This window comes from Olea europaea, unplaced genomic scaffold, assembly GCF_002742605.1.
Source record: "Olea europaea var. sylvestris unplaced genomic scaffold, O_europaea_v1 scaffold307, whole genome shotgun sequence".
NCBI classification, from domain to species: domain Eukaryota; kingdom Viridiplantae; phylum Streptophyta; class Magnoliopsida; order Lamiales; family Oleaceae; genus Olea; species Olea europaea.
In genome coordinates this window covers 376,340-395,169 of record NW_019249416.1, presented here as the reverse complement: position 1 = coordinate 395,169, position 18,830 = coordinate 376,340, and the positions used below count along the sequence as shown (strand labels likewise).

General features: G+C 35.7%; 3 protein-coding genes across 4 annotated transcripts; 2 read left to right on the top strand and 1 right to left on the bottom strand.

Moving 5' to 3' along the window:
* Window positions 1-1,171: 1,171 nt before the first annotated feature.
* LOC111385000 (protein FAR1-RELATED SEQUENCE 5-like) lies at window positions 1,172-1,981 on the top strand. The gene has a single exon (XM_023009348.1). It carries the CDS (start codon window positions 1,172-1,174, stop codon window positions 1,979-1,981), a length of 810 nt encoding a protein of 269 aa, XP_022865116.1.
* Window positions 1,982-1,984: 3 nt separating this feature from the next.
* Window positions 1,985-4,295, top strand: LOC111384999 (protein FAR-RED IMPAIRED RESPONSE 1-like). Its single transcript, XM_023009347.1, has 4 exons — window positions 1,985-3,199; window positions 3,272-3,402; window positions 4,006-4,017; window positions 4,172-4,295. Exons 1-4 carry the CDS (start codon window positions 1,985-1,987, stop codon window positions 4,293-4,295), a joined length of 1,482 nt encoding a protein of 493 aa, XP_022865115.1.
* An 8,127-nt stretch (window positions 4,296-12,422) lies between these two features.
* LOC111385034 (probable BOI-related E3 ubiquitin-protein ligase 2) lies at window positions 12,423-16,890 on the bottom strand. Of its 2 annotated transcripts, none has more exons than XM_023009398.1 (4): window positions 16,484-16,890; window positions 15,917-16,029; window positions 13,734-14,086; window positions 12,423-13,276 (listed from the first exon to the last, which is right to left on the bottom strand). In XM_023009398.1, the coding sequence occupies exons 1-4, from the start codon at window positions 16,711-16,713 to the stop codon at window positions 12,749-12,751; spliced, it is 1,224 nt and encodes a 407-aa protein (XP_022865166.1). In that variant the 5' UTR covers window positions 16,714-16,890; the 3' UTR covers window positions 12,423-12,748. The 2 variants fall into 2 exon arrangements, with proteins under 2 accessions (XP_022865166.1, XP_022865167.1); XM_023009399.1 differs by having other exon boundaries at window positions 16,455-16,889.
* Between the last annotated feature and the right edge of the window lie 1,940 nt (window positions 16,891-18,830).

Sequence of the window (18,830 nt, the reverse complement as noted above, 5' to 3'; positions counted from 1 at the left end):
GGAGTGAAAACTTGAGTTGCGAACCCACCTTCCCTCCCTCCCGCCACCGCACCCATTGACCGGTGCATCTTCACTGGTAAGGAACTAAGTCCTTTTTGTAGTTTAAACTCAAACTAAGAAATTCGGGACTTAATTCTTCTTCAGTAATCAAGAAACATGAATAGGTTTTATTGTTAGTGGGTATATATTATTCATTGAATGGAAGGGAAAATGTGATTATGTTTTATCAGAATGATTGTATTCAAACGGTAAATTGGTAGTTTCATTTTTATTTTTTACTTCCACGTGGGAGGAGATTTTGGGGATTTCCGAGCTTGAAAGGTAGCCGTCGGAGTAGTGACCGGAAAAGTTAAACAGATAGGATCGGTTGGTTTATACGAGTTCTTTGTGTATCAGTTTATAATATAATAATTTTTTTCCATGCTATTCCATAATCACGAATTAGAATTGCACTTTCTGAGGTTGGTTTTGAGGTAGAAATGCGCAGGGTTTGGCTTGTACGTCCTGGAAAATTTATGTTGTGTGCATCATTTATCCTACCTGAGAGAGTGGCAGATGTAAAAACAGATTAAATATTGTAAATAGGAGCTATCACGTTGAACATAACTTTCATTTATAGAACAAAGCAACAACTATGTTGGGGATTATCATGGCGTCTGAAAGAGCTTCTATAATAATTAAGATATAAGGAAAACTAGAAATAAATACACCATTTGTCTCTCATCAACTTGCTATCAATTTTTTTTTTTAAGAGATGAATCCATATCAATAAAATTTCCACTTGGAAAAATCTCCCATAAAAATTTTTAGATCGGTTTACTGATAACGAAATCCCTGTATTAAGAAAGAATCCTTTGGATAGCATGAATCATCATTGCATTACATGTTATAATTATATGTATGTTAGATTCAAATTAATCGAGAGAAATCTTTCAATTTTTTATGGGGATAGAGATCCGAATTGGGATTTGTCCTTCAAATTTTTATGGTTCTTGTAAAATACTGCTGTAATAACCCTTTTATTTTTGCAGTAGAATAAAGTATGGAAGACGTAGAAGATGAGCCTGTTGATGTTTTGATGGAATCCGATACTGAGAATATTACGGAGTTTGTGAATGTAGTCGAAGACGAAACATCAGGAGGGGATGGGTTACAAGTGCCTTAGGTGGGTATGTTATTCAAGCATGAAGAAGATATGTATAACTTCTACAAAAAATATGCTTATGCCGTTGGTTTTCCCATGAAAAAAAGGAATTCAAAAAAGGGGGAGGACGGAGTATTGAGATACCTAACGTTAACATGTAGTCGTGAAGGACGATTAAATGGTAATACTAGTAGTTCAGTGAAGCCGCAACCTACGGTTAAGATGGGTTGTAAAGCAAGGATATCTGCATCTTCAGATATGCTGGGAAATTGGAAAATTAACGCGGTCCACCTAGAGCACAATCATGAGACAAGTCCATCTAAGTCCAGGTTATATCGATGCAACCGAACTTTGATTGCACATGTGAAAAGGAAGCTTGAAGTAAATGATTTAGCAGGGATTCCGTTGCATAAGAGTTACAATTCCGCAGTTGTAGAAGCCGGTGGATATGAGAACATGACTTGCATTAAAAAAGATTGTCGGAACTATGTCGAACGAGTTAGGCGATTACGACTTGGAGAGGGCGATGCTGCAGCAATACAATCATACTTCTCAAGAATGCAAGCTCAATGTTCGGGATTTTATTTCAGTATGGATTTGGACGATGATTCGCGACTAAGAAATGTATTCTGGGCAGATAATCGGTGTAGGCTAGCGTACAAGGAGTTTGGTGATGTGGTTACTTTTGATACCACCTATCTTACTAATAAGTATGACATACCATTCGCCCCCTTTGTTGGCGTCAATCATCACGGACAATCAACATTACTTGATTGTGGGTTGCTGTCAAATGAGGACACTGAGACCTTCGTATGGTTGTTCAAAACATGGCTTTAGTGTATGTATGGTGAAGCTCCGCAAGCTATAATTACCGATCAAGATAGAGCCATGCAAAATGCAATTGAGATTGTCTTCCCGCGGACGAAGCATAGATGGTGTTTGTGGCATATTTTGAAGAAACTCCCGGAGAAGTTTGGATACCACGTGGATAAGGGCTTGGTATTTGGGGCTATACATGATTTAGTGTATGATTCACAGTCAGAACATGAATTTGAAGAAGGTTGGATGGCGATGATTGACACCTATAGTTTGCAGCAAAATAATTGGTTGTTAGGATTATATGAGAATAGAGGGCGTTGGGTGCCTTGTTTTTTGAAAAAAACTTTTTGGGCAGGAATGTCAACAACACAAAGAAGCGAGAGTATGAATGCATTCTTTGATGGATATGTGCATTCGAAGACATCGTTGAAGCAATTCGTCGAACAGCACGAACGTGCTCTCAGGAATAAGGTCGAGAAGGAATTCCTAGCTGATTTCAAGTCGTTCTCTCAAATGATACCGTGTGCAACACAGTTCGAAATGGAAGAACAGTTTCGGTCAGTTTACACCATGTCGAAATTTCGGGAAGTTCAAGAAGAGTTCATGGGTAAGGTGTACTGTAACGTCATATCTACGTCGGAAGGATCTTCTGAGACAACGTATAATGTACGAGAGACTATTATGTATGATGGTCGTCGCAAGAGAAAAAATTGTGTCGTCTCATTTGTGAGAAATAATTGCGAAGTTGTTTGTAACTGCCACTTGTTTGAGTTTAGGGGAATACTCTGTAGGCATGCAATAGCGGTTCTGGACTGGAACGACATCACATGTATTCCGGATCGGTATATTTTACGGAGATGGAGGAGGGACGTTCGTAGAGCGCACACGAGAGTTCCAGTAAACTATGAAGGGTTAGAGACTACTCCTGCACAATTAAGATACGAAGAGATGTCGAAGGGATTTGCACAGGTGGCAGACCTTGCTGCAGATGACGAAATGCGGTCACGTGCGATAATGGAGTGGATAAAATCTCAATGTGAAGATATGATGACTACAAGATCTGGTGGTGGTAGTAATCCCATACCGTCGCGTACCACGCAGGTGTCGAATGATTGTGCGGTCGTGTCAAAGTTAGCGAGCGGAAGCATACGGGACCCACAAGTAACTCGACGAAAGGGTGCGCCCAGGAAGCTTAGAAAAAGAAGCCCATTGGAAACAGTATCTAAGAAAGAAAAGGTATGCTCGAAAACTGCGCTTTATATTTGCAATTGTTTAAATTTACATCTAAGCGATTCTCTGTGAATGCAGTCTAGTGGGACATCATCCACTACTATGCGACCAAGAAATAGCAATACGAATGTGGTGGATGACGCAATGAACTTTCAGTTGCCTCGACAATATTCCATACCGACCCCGACGTCGTACTTGTCCAATGACATGTTGACACCATTATCTTTGTCACAACTGTCCATGCCCACACCGTTCTCCCTTTCCCAACATGTACCCTTTCAAAATTTTGTCTCTCCATCCGCGGCTACAATCATGCAAAATTCACAAGGTATAAACCAATGTTGTAGACGGTTTTAAATTTCATTATGTTGTGAACACATGATTAATTATTTCTTATGGTATTCTATTGTAGATCAACCATCGACAAACTACTATCAAAATTTATTGGATGACGGTGGCAGCCTATAGCAAGGGGGCTTTGATTGAAATTTTTTTTACATCAAGAGTTTCAATTCACAGTACTCGGATGAAGATGTATTTTGGCATTTCCTAGTATTAAGGCAATTACTACTTTGCCTATTTTGGCAACTTCACAAGTTTTAAGTTGGCTGAATTTTTTTGAAATGTTGACAGCTCTAGGTTCAAATTATGTGTGATTTCATGTACTGGACAGCTGATCATCTTTGTTCTTGCACTAGCCATGATGAAATAGTTTTGAAATGTTTATTATTGCCATTTACTGAGCTGCTCAAATGTGAATCCTAGCTTATATGGAGAATTTTTTTTTTTTTTTATCTTATAAAAATTTTTAGGATGACAGCCAGGTATTCAATTTGAAACACATGTAAAAATGCTTTGATGTAAATTTACTTTGAAACACAGATGTAAAAATGCTTTGATGTAAAAATGCTTTGATGTAAATTTAAACAATTGAAACGTTCCCTAAGCTGGAATCTAGTCCATTCTCTTCTTTTTTAGTAGCTGCACTCCAGTCCATTCTCGCTTACAAAACGGGCTGGACGGAGAGAGCATAAGGGACAGAGCTGGAGACTTCAACATTGACGCCTGCCTCAACTTGATTAAGCTCACTTTTGAAAAATGATTTGCAATTTCATAACAAAAAGAACCTGAACCTGGGCTTGTGAAAAATGATAGGCAGCCAATGTTTGCCTTCATTTAAGCTTGTGAACTTGGAATGCATAAACAATTCGAATGGAAAGGTATTAAATACATTAAGTACCCTACATAAACTGAACGTAAGTCGCGAGAGTACAAATGTTTGCCTACAAAAAATGCTTGTTTTGGTACCAAGCTATTATGATATACAACCTCGCACCACACACGTCAACTACTTTACTTAATTAATCACATACAAGACTTTCAACCTCCACAAATAATGACAAGCTGATTCGGTTTTAATTGAGAAAATTAGGCTAGCCACTTTGATAAGTATCTTCAAGTCAAGCCGGCCGCTTCCCTTTAGCGTCCACATTTGCAACAATTTTCTCCTTCTTGATGCTCACGTTAACCAAAATCTGAAGCTCCTCTTCGTCACTTATCGTTACCCGAGATTTGAACATGCGGGACATTTCTTCAGCAGTGTCATTCGTCACGGGGTTAGGAAATGTTGCGCTATCACGACTACATTGACCGCTTGAGTTTTCTTTCACGACCCACTCCCAAAATCCACAATTTCGGCTGCAGCAAAGGAATAGTTTCCCCTTATTGTGATTTTCCTTCTCCACCACAAAACATTTTTCAAATCCATACTTACATCGCGGGCAAAGGCGTTTCTTTTTGCATTCGGCAGACATATGATCCTTAGCTCTACAACTATGACAGATTCCGGAGTTCCTTCCGGGCATTCTACGATGGGAATAAAAAATCATACCAAATTCAGAATACTCGGACCATAGCATGTATCAACAACCAACATAAAACCAGTGAGCTTCAACACAAGGCAGAAATGGAGATTCTCCAATTACCCAATCAAAACAGAAGATTTTTGCTGAGCCAGATGGGTACAAAAAATAAGTCAAATAAAAATATATAACTGACATGCATCCAGAGATGTAGAGCACGTATACTCACTCCCAAGTTCAAATGAATTGTACTCAATTGAGTTAATTCACTATATCTCTACTGTATGAAGATAAGTCCTAATAAAGATTACTCAATCACCAAAAATCCAATTAATAATCACAAAATTAGTACAAGCATATATTTACCTTCTACCTAAATTTCCATCTTTACACACAGACCAAATAAATAGCCTACCCCTTGGCTCATTATCGTTCACAAATCAATGAATTAGTGATAACAAATTCAAAGCATGATAGAAGAAGTAAAAATCTACAAACTGAGATTCCTGTATACTACAGTTCAAAGCACATACAAATCTCCTAAAGAAGAAGACACAAAAAGACACGATTCACCCTTCCAAATATATCAACCAATTGAGATTCTAGTATATTAGAGTTCCATTTCAAATTCTATGGCATCAAATATAGAAATTTTGAAAACCTAACACGTTATTGACAAATTTCTGCGAACCGAAACGACTAAATATGAAGGTGGCTAATAAAATGAAGAATCACAAGATCTTACCTGTTTTTGGAGAACTTGAAAGGAAAAGAAATTAAAATCTCTTGGGTGTCTCAAAATTCTCAGAATACCTTAATAATTTCTTTACAAAATCATTAATAGGAGAAAAATTAGTTCCTTTTTTCTAGTTTTCCCCTCTTCTTCGTCAGCTGACTACCGGCTCTCCAACCGGTGATGGGTGCTCCGCCTGGCGATGGTTGCTCCGGCCGGTTGACGAAGGCGCGCTTGCAGGAGTACTCTTCAGGGTTTGGGAGCAGGGAGCAATGAAGTGATGAGAAATCGGTCCTGCAGTTTCTTTTATTTTCTGTTGGTTTCTTTTTTTTTATTGAATTATAATAATTGTGGGCCACCACACCAATTTTTAATTGCCTGTTTTCAACCCTAGCTGAGTAGCGGAATTGTATTTATATATATATGCACGTAAAAACCTAGAAGAGGGTAGGGGGAATTTCTGCGGCGGACAGAAGGAGAGAAAGAAAGAAAAAAAAGGAGGGGCTGCCATCATCCTCTCTACGCACGGAATTTGAGGAGCCAATTTGATATATTTTCATGCAAAACTTGGTGACTACTTAATTACTATTGGAGAGATTCATACGTACATGCATAGAGTAATTGAGGAAACCAACACTTTCTGTAAAAAGAGGAGGTTGACGCAGACAGAGAGAAAAATAGAAGGAAGTTGTTGGAGGGAAGACACGCAGAAACCAACTGTAGATTCATGTTCAGTCAATTAATCTGGTGATGTCCTCCATAATTTCTTGTTTTTCTTTCATCAATATGCGTAGCTATATTTAATTTTAGAGCGAACAATGTAATATATTTGGGACCCTTATTTCTTTTATTTGAGATTCTTGTTATTTTATATTTTATGTGTTAATTTTAATTATATTTTCTATGCTTTGAATTTCTCTGGCCAATTATTCAATAATTTTGTGAACAATAATTACGTAGAGATGGGGATTCTTGTTTAGACCACATATTAAAATTCGGTAAATTAATAAAAGGTGTAAAGATACTTTATTAATTGTTGTGGTCCTATAGAAATTTTTAGAACTGTTATTTCGTTTAATTAAATTTAATTTGAATAGAGATATGGAATCGAACTAATTAAATAGGCTCAACGAGAACTCGAGAGGGGTAAGTTGAATACAATAAAAAAATTCGACCGATCACTATTTTAATTTTATGAATCTCAATATTAGAAATAAAGATGACCAATAGGTGAAGTTGTTCTGCCATAATCTCCATTTATTATTTGAATTCTCACTATTTTTCTGTTAAAATCCCGAGATTTTTAGTAGTTAGATTTAAAAATCACGGTCAATCAAATATATATATTTTTATTAATATTCATCAAATAGGAGTTAGGAATAATAAATTGAGTGCTAAAGTATAGCTCTCATGGGAACGATAATCCGGATTCAAAAAATCCACTTTACTACTTGTTACGATCCATCAACTTGCGAAACAAAATTTTACAACACCAAACATCAGTGAATATAATTTCAAATGGTTGAGAGAAGATAATTCGTGACTTTTATTACAGCGACATGCATTACAAGAGAAATCAGATGAAGAAAGGGAAGATAATCCTAGGTTATTACTGGAAACATGCCTTAAAATTGAAATTGCAGGATGTTCTAATCTATAATGTCACTCCGATTTAGAAGTAGTCATGCTGGAAAATGCAAGCAATGGGGGAGATTTTTGGCCACTTATATACTCTATCTTTAGCTTGGCTTCGCAGAAGTGGTGTCCCCATGCTAAGTTCCTTCACGAGTAAAATAGACGGTAAGAATTCAATTGCAACGTTATTAGAGGTGCAAAACTGAGAGATTGAAATTAGGTTCTTTTTCATGCTAGGGGCATAAAGTACATTGTTTAATTTAAAAGTGTGTTGAGAAGTTGTGAGAGAGGAGTAACCAATGTGAGTGATGGGGAGGTCCGAGCCATTTGCCAATAATAATGTCATTGGAACCATTGTAGGGAGCATGCATTGAGAGATTGCTCAAGTCGGAGGTAACATGGTGAGAAGCACCACTGTCTAAGAGCCCCGAATGAGTTTTGGGAGTATTAGCAGCATAATGAGCTCTTGGTTGCCACAATGAAGCAGGATTGCTCATTGAAGCATTGTAGTTGTTGATTGGAGATTGAAATGGTACTTGCCGGTATGAAGGATGCCTTTTGCTGTATAACCTTGAATTCTACATATTTGACAGTATCCAATGTATGGACAAGAGGGGCGATCTCCTCTAGTTAAGGTTGGACTGCTACTGGTTGTTACTGGATATCGATTGGGCTGATTAGAGGATGGGCGCCATGAAGTATTGATGCTACCTGGAGGACGCCATTCTATAGATGCCCGACTCGTAGGATTAGAAGTGGCAGGAAAAAGTACTGGCTTGGATTTTGTTATCAGCAATGAAGCTTCAAAATTCAACAATTTTTCATGTAGCTCCTCAAAAGTAACGGAGGTGTCTCTGGCTTGGACAGCATACATTAATTCCTGGTAGTCATCACCAAGTCCATCAAGAATTTTTTCCATTCGATCCTCTGCATCAAATGGTGCTCCAAGAAGACCAAGTTCATCGGCTCGTGCTTTGACAGTGCGTAGAAATTCAATCACAGTTGTGGATCCCTTGGTGATTTGTTTGAGTTGGCTTCTAACTTGTTTGATGCGGCCACAAGAAGACTTGGCATATGTGTTGGCTAATATGGTCCAGGATTCACTGAATGTTTTTGCAGGAGCAATAAAAGTTATGATGGTGAGATTGAACCAATAATGGCATCAAGGATGAGCTTGTCCTACCGACCCTAGATGATGTGATCAGGATTCGATCCTGCGGTACCATTTTTAGTGAGAGTGGCTGGTGGACAGGCACAAATGGGGATCGACCTGACCGGTCAGGTCGCGGGGGTCGAGGGGGCAGCGCCCCCCGTGGGGGGTCGGGGGCAACGCCCCCGAAAGAGAATTTTGATTTCTCTGCATGTATTGAAGGGTATATTTGGCATTTCGAAAACCAATATCGGATGAATGAGAAATTACGAAAAAGGACGAAAATCAGTGAATAGACACCTTTTCATAATGGTGCATTGTTTGGAAAGGGTGCATGGTTTGGCCTCAACCATTTCGTCTACACCCTTTCATGGTCTATAAATAGGACCCTTTGGGTGTCCTATTCCACACAGTTTGATATGCAAAACGTCTCTCATCCTCTCTTCTATCCAAAATCAAAATCATTTCGTTTATTTTGATTTTCTTTCATTTCATCCTTGGAGTACATAAGCCTAAATTGGTTCGCTGTACTTGTGTTTTGGAGTGCTACAAACACAAGTGTAGCCGTTGTATCTTGGGAGTCGATTGCCGAAATTCGTAGGCACCGTTGCGGGGCAAATTCGACTTAAGGACAAAGAGTCCAACTCTTGCCTCGGCTTTGTCACCATCATTATACTTATTTCGGCGTCACTATTCACAAAATTCATCCAACAAAACCCTCTCAAGTGGCCAGTTAAGATTAAAGCTGCTAACTCAATGTACCGGATCAGTCAAATTATTTTTCTGGCCTTTGGAAATTACCAAATAGATGAGGTTGTTTGAGTCTATATCTAACGAATGCAGATATATTGGCAACTTCCTTACCAACTTACCACATGTTATAGCTTTGAAATGTCATCATAGTTCCATAAAGGGGACAAAAATATTCGTCAAGCTGCTCTCCTCAGTGAAACCCAGAATGTTCTTGAAATTCTTCACCATCATGATGCTGAATTAGGAATCGAACTGTTTTATCGGTTTGTCCACCTCATTGGAAATGTTCTTCAAGATCTCTTGACATTTTTGCTTCCCCTTCAAGTTGCCAAACATACTGGGGATCCAGCTGTGTAACCGCGCTAGATTCTGATCTTCCCTTGATATTAGTTAGCGATATCAATAATGAATATCTTCAACCAATTGAAGTGGTCGAGGCATGTTGCAGAGATCAGAAGAAAAAGTTTGCTCACCAAAACAATTAGGCTGAACCCCAATACAGAAATTTAGATTTAGTCATTTTGCATCTTGCAAAATTTTTCTGCACTCGGTGTGTGGAAAGTATAAAAGTAATGATCACTCTTCAGTCGACAGCCTCTAAATTAGTCTCAATTCTGAATTCATCTTTGAAGCTTTTACTCCCTATTTTGGAATACTTGAAGCTGGCAGCAGTGAAACCATACGTGTGACAATAATCCAATTGATTGAACACTGATAAGCAGAAGAAATATTGCCAAATCCTTCGTACACCATTGGCATCCGAATATGGGCTTCTATCAAAGTTAGAGAAATCAACATACACATCACACCTGAAGTAGCTCTAATAACAGAACGTGCCATCATAAGCTTGGGACAACCAGTTACTGCCATAATCCAATAGTTATTCACTACTAGTGTCAGTTAATCGATTGCAAATTTCCTCCCCTCCATTTTTCTTCATCCAAAACTCTTTTGTGCTAATCATTTGATTCTATATATCTTCTGGTGGTTGGAACCGTTAAAGACAAAGATAACAAGAGAAAGTAATATACAAAACAGTCACTACAATTGCCTCACCCAATATATCTATAACATCAAAGTCGTGCATTTAAATGATACGAATACAAATATTGATGGTCACTTTAATTACCAGGATGCCTAAACAGTCATGTTAAGTAAGATCTCATTATCATCCATGGATTCCATAGCTGTCATGACATTTCAAAAACAAAGAACTGGAAAATATGCGAACAGAAAAATGGAATTTCTTGTGTGGATCTAAGGAAAGTCCGACCTACCTTTATTATAGGTTAATCCTGCATGAATGAGTAAGTTATATTCATCTATTAACCAGTCATTAAAATGGCTACAACTACTGGAGTTTCAACAGTTAAAAAAGTTAGTTGGAGAATAACAAATAAAAAAATAGGAAGTAAAGGCACAGGGCCAATTTTTTGTCTGACATTCATGTACACAGGTAGCACTTGTCCACAAGTTCAAGTCCCGATGTACAACTCAATCCACGATTCGCACCCCCTACATGTGCACTGAAGAGAGCATCTATGCTACACATGATTACACCCTTCCAGCGTGTAATCATAAATAAAGTAATTTTTACCTTTATAAACTTCTTATGTGGGATAAACTTAATTAGTTTTCCCTCCAATATACATAAACCAATTCGAGTTCATCAACTTTGAGCTTCAATTTCTCATTCATTAGAGCATTATTTTTCACAATCAAATATATGGTTTTGATGTTCTCACGGACCACAAAGGAGACACAAAATCAACTTTAATATTAAAAAATGAATAAATGGGTCCCACTCAAAATTAAGCCAAAAGTAGCCCAACAAGTCATTTTTTTTCCAAGATCCTCTGGAAACTTCACTTTGACAGCTAATAGTGCTAAAGGATTTGCATTGAGATAGAACTACTTGCATGGGAACCACAGCCTTTTGTTTCTGAACCCACAGAAGACATCAGCAGCCATTGCAAGTGATCAGACTAGAGAAGCTGCTGCAATGTACATGCCAATCCATTGCATAGTCAAAACAAGTTTCTTTTGTTCTAGTACCTCGTAATCAAGATTGCAATAATCCCTGGCAGTTAGATGTACCCATTTACAAACCTTCCAAGGAAATTTCTCTTTTTCGCCCTCCCCTGTTGATTGGTAGCACAGAGAAAAATGAAAGCGTATGGCTAAGTCATGGCCCTAATGGAAAAAACACCCAAGATTCAAGGTTTTCCAGTCTTTATCCTTAAGCAAGTGATGTAAACTGATGTCTTGATGGCAGATAAATTGTGTTGAATGCTTTCTAAAGTCAGTTTGATGATGTTTGATTGTTCTCAGTTTTTTCTCCACCATCATCTTTGTAATTTGTAGGCCAGTATGTATGCTAAGGACATCGAATTTTCTCAAGTTATTTTGTAGGGTGCATAGTATGTAGGATTACACTATTTGTACTCCTATCTTGACACCTCTATTTATATATTGATGACATGGAAGTGTTATAATGATTGGATTAGATGTGTTAGATTTGCTAGACGATGTGAGATTGTATTAGTGTATATTCGATAAGTGTGGATATATGTGTAGCAAATTTGTAATATATAAAGGAGGAGAGTGGGGATGCTTATGTTAAATTCTTGTCAAAAGTTGTCATCGATAGAACTCAATTGATGGTGATTATATTCATCTCGTCTTCTCTATTTAGGAAGATCATCAAGTTAGATTATGTGAATCCTTTGTAGCCTTTAATGTGTATATTGAAATCGAGATAGAAGTTCGTGTCGGATTGGATGGTGCGGATCGTTTTAGCAAAGGTCGTTGGTTGGTGATAACCAAGGTCGACCTTAGAGTCAAATTGAGATGTGTCTATGCATCCACTTGGGTCATTATCATATCATGAAAATCGAGATAAACTCAGGTGTAGTTACTATCATTTTTCTTGTCCTCAAAAATGCGATTTGCTCTCTATTCACTGTGTCACAACACAAAAACTGACATATATCCAAGAGAACCTAGACAAGAACATAATAGTAATTAATTCAAGATTTTTCGCATATCTCATGCTGACGGGAGTGGAGAGCTTTACATAAGGTAAAGGGCCGTGGGTTCTTGAATCAATTGTTCGCTTCGGGATTGATACTCGTGCTCCATGTTTTCACAGTTATGACAGTAATAATACACAGCTCCTCCATACATGGAGGGGAAGAAAAAAAAAAAAAAAAAAAAAGAGAGAGAGAGAGAGAGAGAGAGAGAGAGAGAGGGAGAGTATAATGAAAGCAACCAGTACAAAGTACCGGTAAAATCACTTCGGGCAAATGTTGCTAAACTTCACAAATGAGGCAAAATGTACAAAATGAACATCCCATGATTCCTCTAAGCTCGAGTTAACAGAGCATCAACATATTAAGCCTTCAAGTGCTCACATATGCCCTTCATGACATGTATACTTGCAAACTTGCAGTCTTCATCACCAGGCAAATTGGACAAATGTTAATCGACCCTTCACAATCAATACACAGACAAAGGTGTTGACACGGGAATAACAAGACAGAAACTTCTTTGCCCTTGCAAGCTCTGCATTTTAGATGATGATCTAAAGGAACTTGACTTCGAGAACCACAAACAGTTCCTTGATGGTTCATGGACGAGACTGCATCATCTACCTCACTCTCCCCGAATCCTTCCAGAGCTCGGGCAGTGCCTTGTGCTATGAGCTGCTGGATGCTTCTTTCCAAGAGATTTGCGATGGATTCATTGTATTTTGCTCTGTGACGCCATGACTGAGCTTCATTTACAACCTGTTTTATTCTATCACCCAACTCCTTGCTCTTGCGGTTGATGTTCTCTAGTTTACGCTGCTTCTCATGTAATTTGGCGTTTACCCCCTTTCCTAAGGCATTCAAAATAGAAACCATATGCCTCTGGTTTAACTCTCTTACACCCTTCAGGAGGTTCTCTTCCTGTGGGACAAAGACCAACTGAGAAGCTGTAATACAAGGCAAAGAGTAATCAAATAAAGTACATAAGATATGAATGTCCAATCAGTAATCATTTTTCGATTGCATTAAGATTGCAACCACCAATCCCTGCAGACCATATCAATTACCCATTAAACATTTTTTTTCAGTAAATATTATAATAATTCACAAAATAGAATTAACAAACTTCACTAAAAGCACATTTTGCAACCATAAATAGTCTGTACAAGTTGAGGCAAAACTTCAATTACGTTGCCAGTAAAAAATATATAATGATTTCCTTTCTGCTAGAAAAGACTGACTTGAGACCACATCCAACACCCATCTTAATTCTTACATAACAAACAAAGTAGTTTCTTCCAAAATTCCTATGTCCACAATTCAAATGTCAAGACTAACATAGGGTGCCTTCTATGAAAATTAGTTTCAGCAACTGCACCTGATGGTCCATATATCGGTCAAATTCTGCTGTCTGTCGATCTAACTCCAGTTTAACACTATTACCAAGGGAAAGTACACCAGACAGGGTGCTTCTTGTGTTTTCACCAGCAGATAAAAGGGAGGAATTCTGTTCTTCCTGGCAAGAAAGTTCGAGCCCAGTTGACACAGGATTAGGATTCAAAAGAGTTCTAAGATGGCCCATGTCATTGGACTGCAAGATGGTATTCATTGATACTGGAAGCTCCCTTTGCCTGCATACAGATTCCGCTTCCCTGACTCTTTTAATAGGCCGATTTGCAGCAAGGGCAGGCTCATTATCCATATGATTCTTGGAATCGACACCATGGTCAACTGGAAATGTAAACAAACGTGTCCAAAAATATGAGATCAAAATGTATTACCAAAAATTGAAAAGGGTATAGTCCAGAAAAATGACAAATTAATAAATGTAACAAGTAACTCCTAGCAAGAAAATGAAACAGGAAATAGAACTATAACATATTCAGGTTAATGTAATAGTGCCTATAGGAGTCTCACTTGTTACTACAATAAATCGAGTAAAGAATCAATAAATCAAGTAAAGATCTTCATGATTCTTTACTTTTTTTCATCAATATCCATGTTTCAATATCACCACTAATATGCATAATCAAAAGCAATATATTGTCAAAATCGGAGATCCTACAAACTATATAATCCATACAAATACTACAAAAAGAACATAATTTTGACATTGTAAAATCTTCTCAACAGGTGTGGAAACTGAATCCACCAGTTGTCATGACTTAAGACATATGAAGCCATTGTGAACCATTTAAGAGAGGGGGGGGGGGGGGGGGAGAACAAGCATAATAAATGCATCTAATAGTGCGGAAGCCATGGTTTGAGTAGTGGCACACCATTTATTACAAATTAAGAGGCATGAAACACTCAAAAAGCCTATGTGTCTGTGGGTTGTCCACCGAACTTTTTTGAACATCCTTAGACGGATGAGCAGCATTCATTTCACCTAATTAAAAAATAAAAAACTCAAGGCAAATTTCAGAAATGTTTTTTCAGTTCATGACCAATTTGGATATCTAAGGACACTAAATTCTATCATGAACATGAAGATCGGATCTAATTTTCTCATAATATTATTAGAGAAACATCATGTTGGCACATGTCCATGCTTCTTAGATTACGTCCCTGTTTGGTCCCTGTTTCTAAAATTCATTTTTTCCTCAAACTCATTTTCAACCACACATTTTATGGAACATACAACTTTTATCAACTTTTCAATCACACATTTCATCAATTTTTTATCAAAATCTACTAAAAATTTATTTTTTATCCAAACCAAAACACGGGCTACATATGAACGAATAAAACAGCAGAGTTAAAGAACTTGACATTTGGGGAAAGGAGAAGATCATTTAGTTAGTTTGTTCAATTTATGCCCTAATCCACATGACCTGCAGAGATTTGAAGATGAAGGCCCAACAAGTGTCACCTACACTTTCCGTAAAGCAAATATGGTACATGTAAGCTATGCATTTGTTTACGTTAAAGGAGAATTAGTGAAAGTGCCCAATTTCACCCAAGGGTTTGGAAAGAAAGAACAAACTGGTAACAGGAGATATAAATAACCAAACTCAACAGGCACAAAAAAATCGTGTTAAGGAAAAGTAAGCCATAGAAACAGCAGATAGCATATAAACGAACCGCCATTTTCAACCAGTACCAAAATAAATTTACTGATTAAAGCTTTGGCTATGTTCCATATTATCCAATTGTTTATTTTGCAAAAAGTTATAGATATTAAAAATAAGTGCTGGCAGAAGTTAAATATAATTAATTAGGGGCACTAGCTTGTGGCACAGTATGCATCATAAATTGAGCCAATGGATGCATCCATTTAGGCAGACAAGTTGAAAAGTTATAAATATACAAAATGTAGTAATTTAACAGCTCTTTCTAGTAATCTTTCAAACATTGCCATATTGAAATAAATAAATACCATCACCGGTCAAATTCTTGAAGAGAATTCCTGCATATCACATAATACATATACAATGTGAGCTATGAAGAGAAGAAATCAAAGTGACAATACAATTACAGGAGTCATAATCGTTATGACAATTTGGCATCAATAGTAGACGGAAAAAAAAAAGTTCTATGAAGAAGAAGAAATAAAACCACCACGTCCAAACATTTTGAATTGAGGCAAGGAATTGATATCATATTGGACGGGACTTTCATCTCCAGAAACAGGGAACATGTTGTTTCCGTTACTTCCTCCTCCAAACATGTTCCTGAGAATCATACACTAGATACATTAGATCCAAAGAGCTTAATTGTTTAAAATCCAATTATGACTGCCCAGAAAAACTCAAGAACTACAAAGACAATTTATCACAATGCCCCAAAACAAGAAACCTTGATTTAACTGATACAGAACACAAACAAATCCTTAGAAAGAACATTCAAAAAAAGTAATAATACCCAGGTCCAAATCAAACAACCCATCAATCAAGAAACACATAGCTTACTTTCAGGTTTCTTCCACTTTGATGTGTCTTTGCTCTTTTATGATCGTCAAGAAAATAAATAAGTACATTCTAACACATATATAACTATTCCAAGAATTCCAATAAGGAAATAACCAGAAAAAAATACAAACTTCCCTTCAATCAGGCTAAAACCAAAAATCATCAATAAATTAAAAAATAAAACTTACAAGATTCAGCTCAGGTCAAAACGGATTACCCTAAGGTTGATGCTAAAGTCTTGATAAGGCTGTTTTCCTTTTTCTTGTTTGAACCGAAATGGGCAAAAGAGCCGGCGATAATAATGAAAAAAGTGAGAGAATATGCGCAAAAAGAATAATGACAATAATGAAAGTGTGGTGGAGTTATCGTTGTTTCGGTTAAGAAAAACGATTCTAATCGGTTCTGTTCTGATATGAAGAATTGAAAACTAATCCTCGTCTTCTTCATTTCTTGATAAATGATACACTCTCTTTTTCTTCTCTGTCTGGCTGTCTGTCAGTTTTGTTTTCGTTTTCGGCACCAGTAATGTTTGTTTGTTCCCTTGAATTGGGCTTCCGTTTCTGTTCACTGCACTGCTCTCTAGCTTCCAATTTAATGCTCCTCCTTTTCTGTAACCTATTCTCTCTTCGTAATTTAACCTATTCTTGTTTGGATTTCATTATAAGCACACTATAACTTATAAGTTACTTTTAGGCCTGTTTGATTAATTTTATAAAAATATTTCTTCTTCTAGTTAGAAATTTTTTAGAGGAAATTAGGGTCCGTTCGATTGGAAAAATGAAATTTATGTGGAAAAAAACAAATTCCAAAGACCGAATTACCTGAAACTTGTTTAGTTAGGAATTGTCAATTAAATGTGTTTGATTGACGTAATTTTTTAATCCTGAAAAAATGTTGAAATTTTGGATCTTTTGATATTTGTTATCTTTGTTTTTCATGAAAATTATTAATTAAAGAGATATAATTTATTACAATTATAAACAGGATTTTTTTTTATTGTCCAAAAAAAATTAAAAAAACATGAAAAATTGATTTCCCACCAAATTCATGGGAATTGAAATTCCACAAAATTAAGGAAAATGAGTCACATGAGGGGGGATGGAAAATCAATTGCCAAAAAAATTCTTGCAATCAAATAAGGAAAAAGTTGAAAGAAAAATTTTCCATGGAAAATTCTATGAATCAAATAGGCCCTTAGTTCAACATGATTTTCTCCAAAAGCAATTTCAAAAAGGAATATCATGAAAATTAATTTTCAAAATAAAAATTAATGTAATTTCCTCGAAAGAACTTTTTTATAGAAAATATAAACAAAAACAAAAGTCATATCGAATAAGCCCTAAATTTCTAATTATGAAAACAAATAAAAAAGTTATAAATTGCTATTAAAATAGTGAAGTATACCAGAGTATTCTTAATTGGAAATAAAAAGCCATGAAATTAATAATATTATGTAACATTTTACGTACCAATTTTTTTTTATCTATTTTTTATTCTAAAAGTTCAATTTCTATTTCATTCTCATATGAATTTTTTATTTTATTTTATTTATTTATTTATTTTTATTTTTGGGTCTCTCATTCATCTATCTCTTCATAAGTTAATATTCACTCAAGTTCTAAAAAGAAAAATCATCCACAGTAGATGAAACTACGCATGCATTCTTGATAAAAAAAAAAATTTTAACTTGCAAAATTAACCAACTTAAAATTAATGCGAAATTGATTTTTAATATAACAATTAATATAAAAAATTATTTTAATAGATTGTTTTCAATTAAGAGTTGTTTTGTTTTTGCAATGTTGGACTTGGAAGAGTCAAACGAAGTATTTTTTAAGTTTTTCATTTTTTATAACTTACTAAAATTATTTTTTGTTGATTTGATAATAGAGTTTAGGAAAAGAATATACATAAAAATTCAATAAATGAAAAATAAATAATTAAAAAATAGTGTTCATTAATATGATTTGTGATTTTTGTTATCATAGATTTATAAAATATGGTATTTAAAGTATATTTACACCTTAAATACTAGTGTGTTTTGTAAATTTTTCATATTTTTATAACAACAGAAAATAAATACAAAAAATTTTACAAAACCAACGCTATTAATAATTGTTTTAGTAATGGATTCACATCGAATGGTATACAAGTGAAACTAAATTTTCAAAAATAAAATAAAATAAATAAATAAATAAGACTTTTATTATTACTAGTCAAAGTTGAACGTACATTGCAAATTATTTTAAAATATTTTATAAATGATGTAAAAGTAATATTTGGTACCAATTTGCTAGAGGATTTGATGAGTTTGGAACGAATTAAAGAAAAATAAAATTTAGCATAGAAATTTAAAAGAAGAAATTTTTATTGTTAAAACTCAATTTCTATTATTCAAATTTTTTCTAATGATAAAATAATATAAATGAACAATCCTTTTATATTACATTTGATACATAAAAATTAATTGTTAATACATAAATTTAAACACCCATTAAAATTTCTAGATATATGAATATGAATAAATTCATTTATAATAACTCTAGATTCGTGTAATTTAAGAT

Bases quoted from the DNA above. Each gene is read 5' to 3' on its own strand.
- LOC111385000 (XM_023009348.1), top strand. From the start codon at position 1,172: ATGTTATTCAAGCATGAAGAAGATATGTATAACTTCTACAAAAAATAT.
- LOC111385034 (XM_023009398.1), bottom strand. From the start codon at position 16,713: ATGAAGAAGACGAGGATTAGTTTTCAATTCTTCATATCAGAACAGAAC. The intron at 16,030-16,483 runs GTAATCCGTTTT...TATGATTCTCAG, and splicing joins ACTTTAGCATCAACCTTAGG to GAACATGTTTGGAGGAGGAA. The intron at 14,087-15,916 runs GTGGTTTTATTT...TTACATTTCCAG, and splicing joins ATTCAAAATGTTTGGACGTG to TTGACCATGGTGTCGATTCC.
- LOC111384999 (XM_023009347.1), top strand. From the start codon at position 1,985: ATGTATGGTGAAGCTCCGCAAGCTATAATTACCGATCAAGATAGAGCC. The intron at 3,200-3,271 runs GTATGCTCGAAA...CTGTGAATGCAG, and splicing joins CAGTATCTAAGAAAGAAAAG to TCTAGTGGGACATCATCCAC.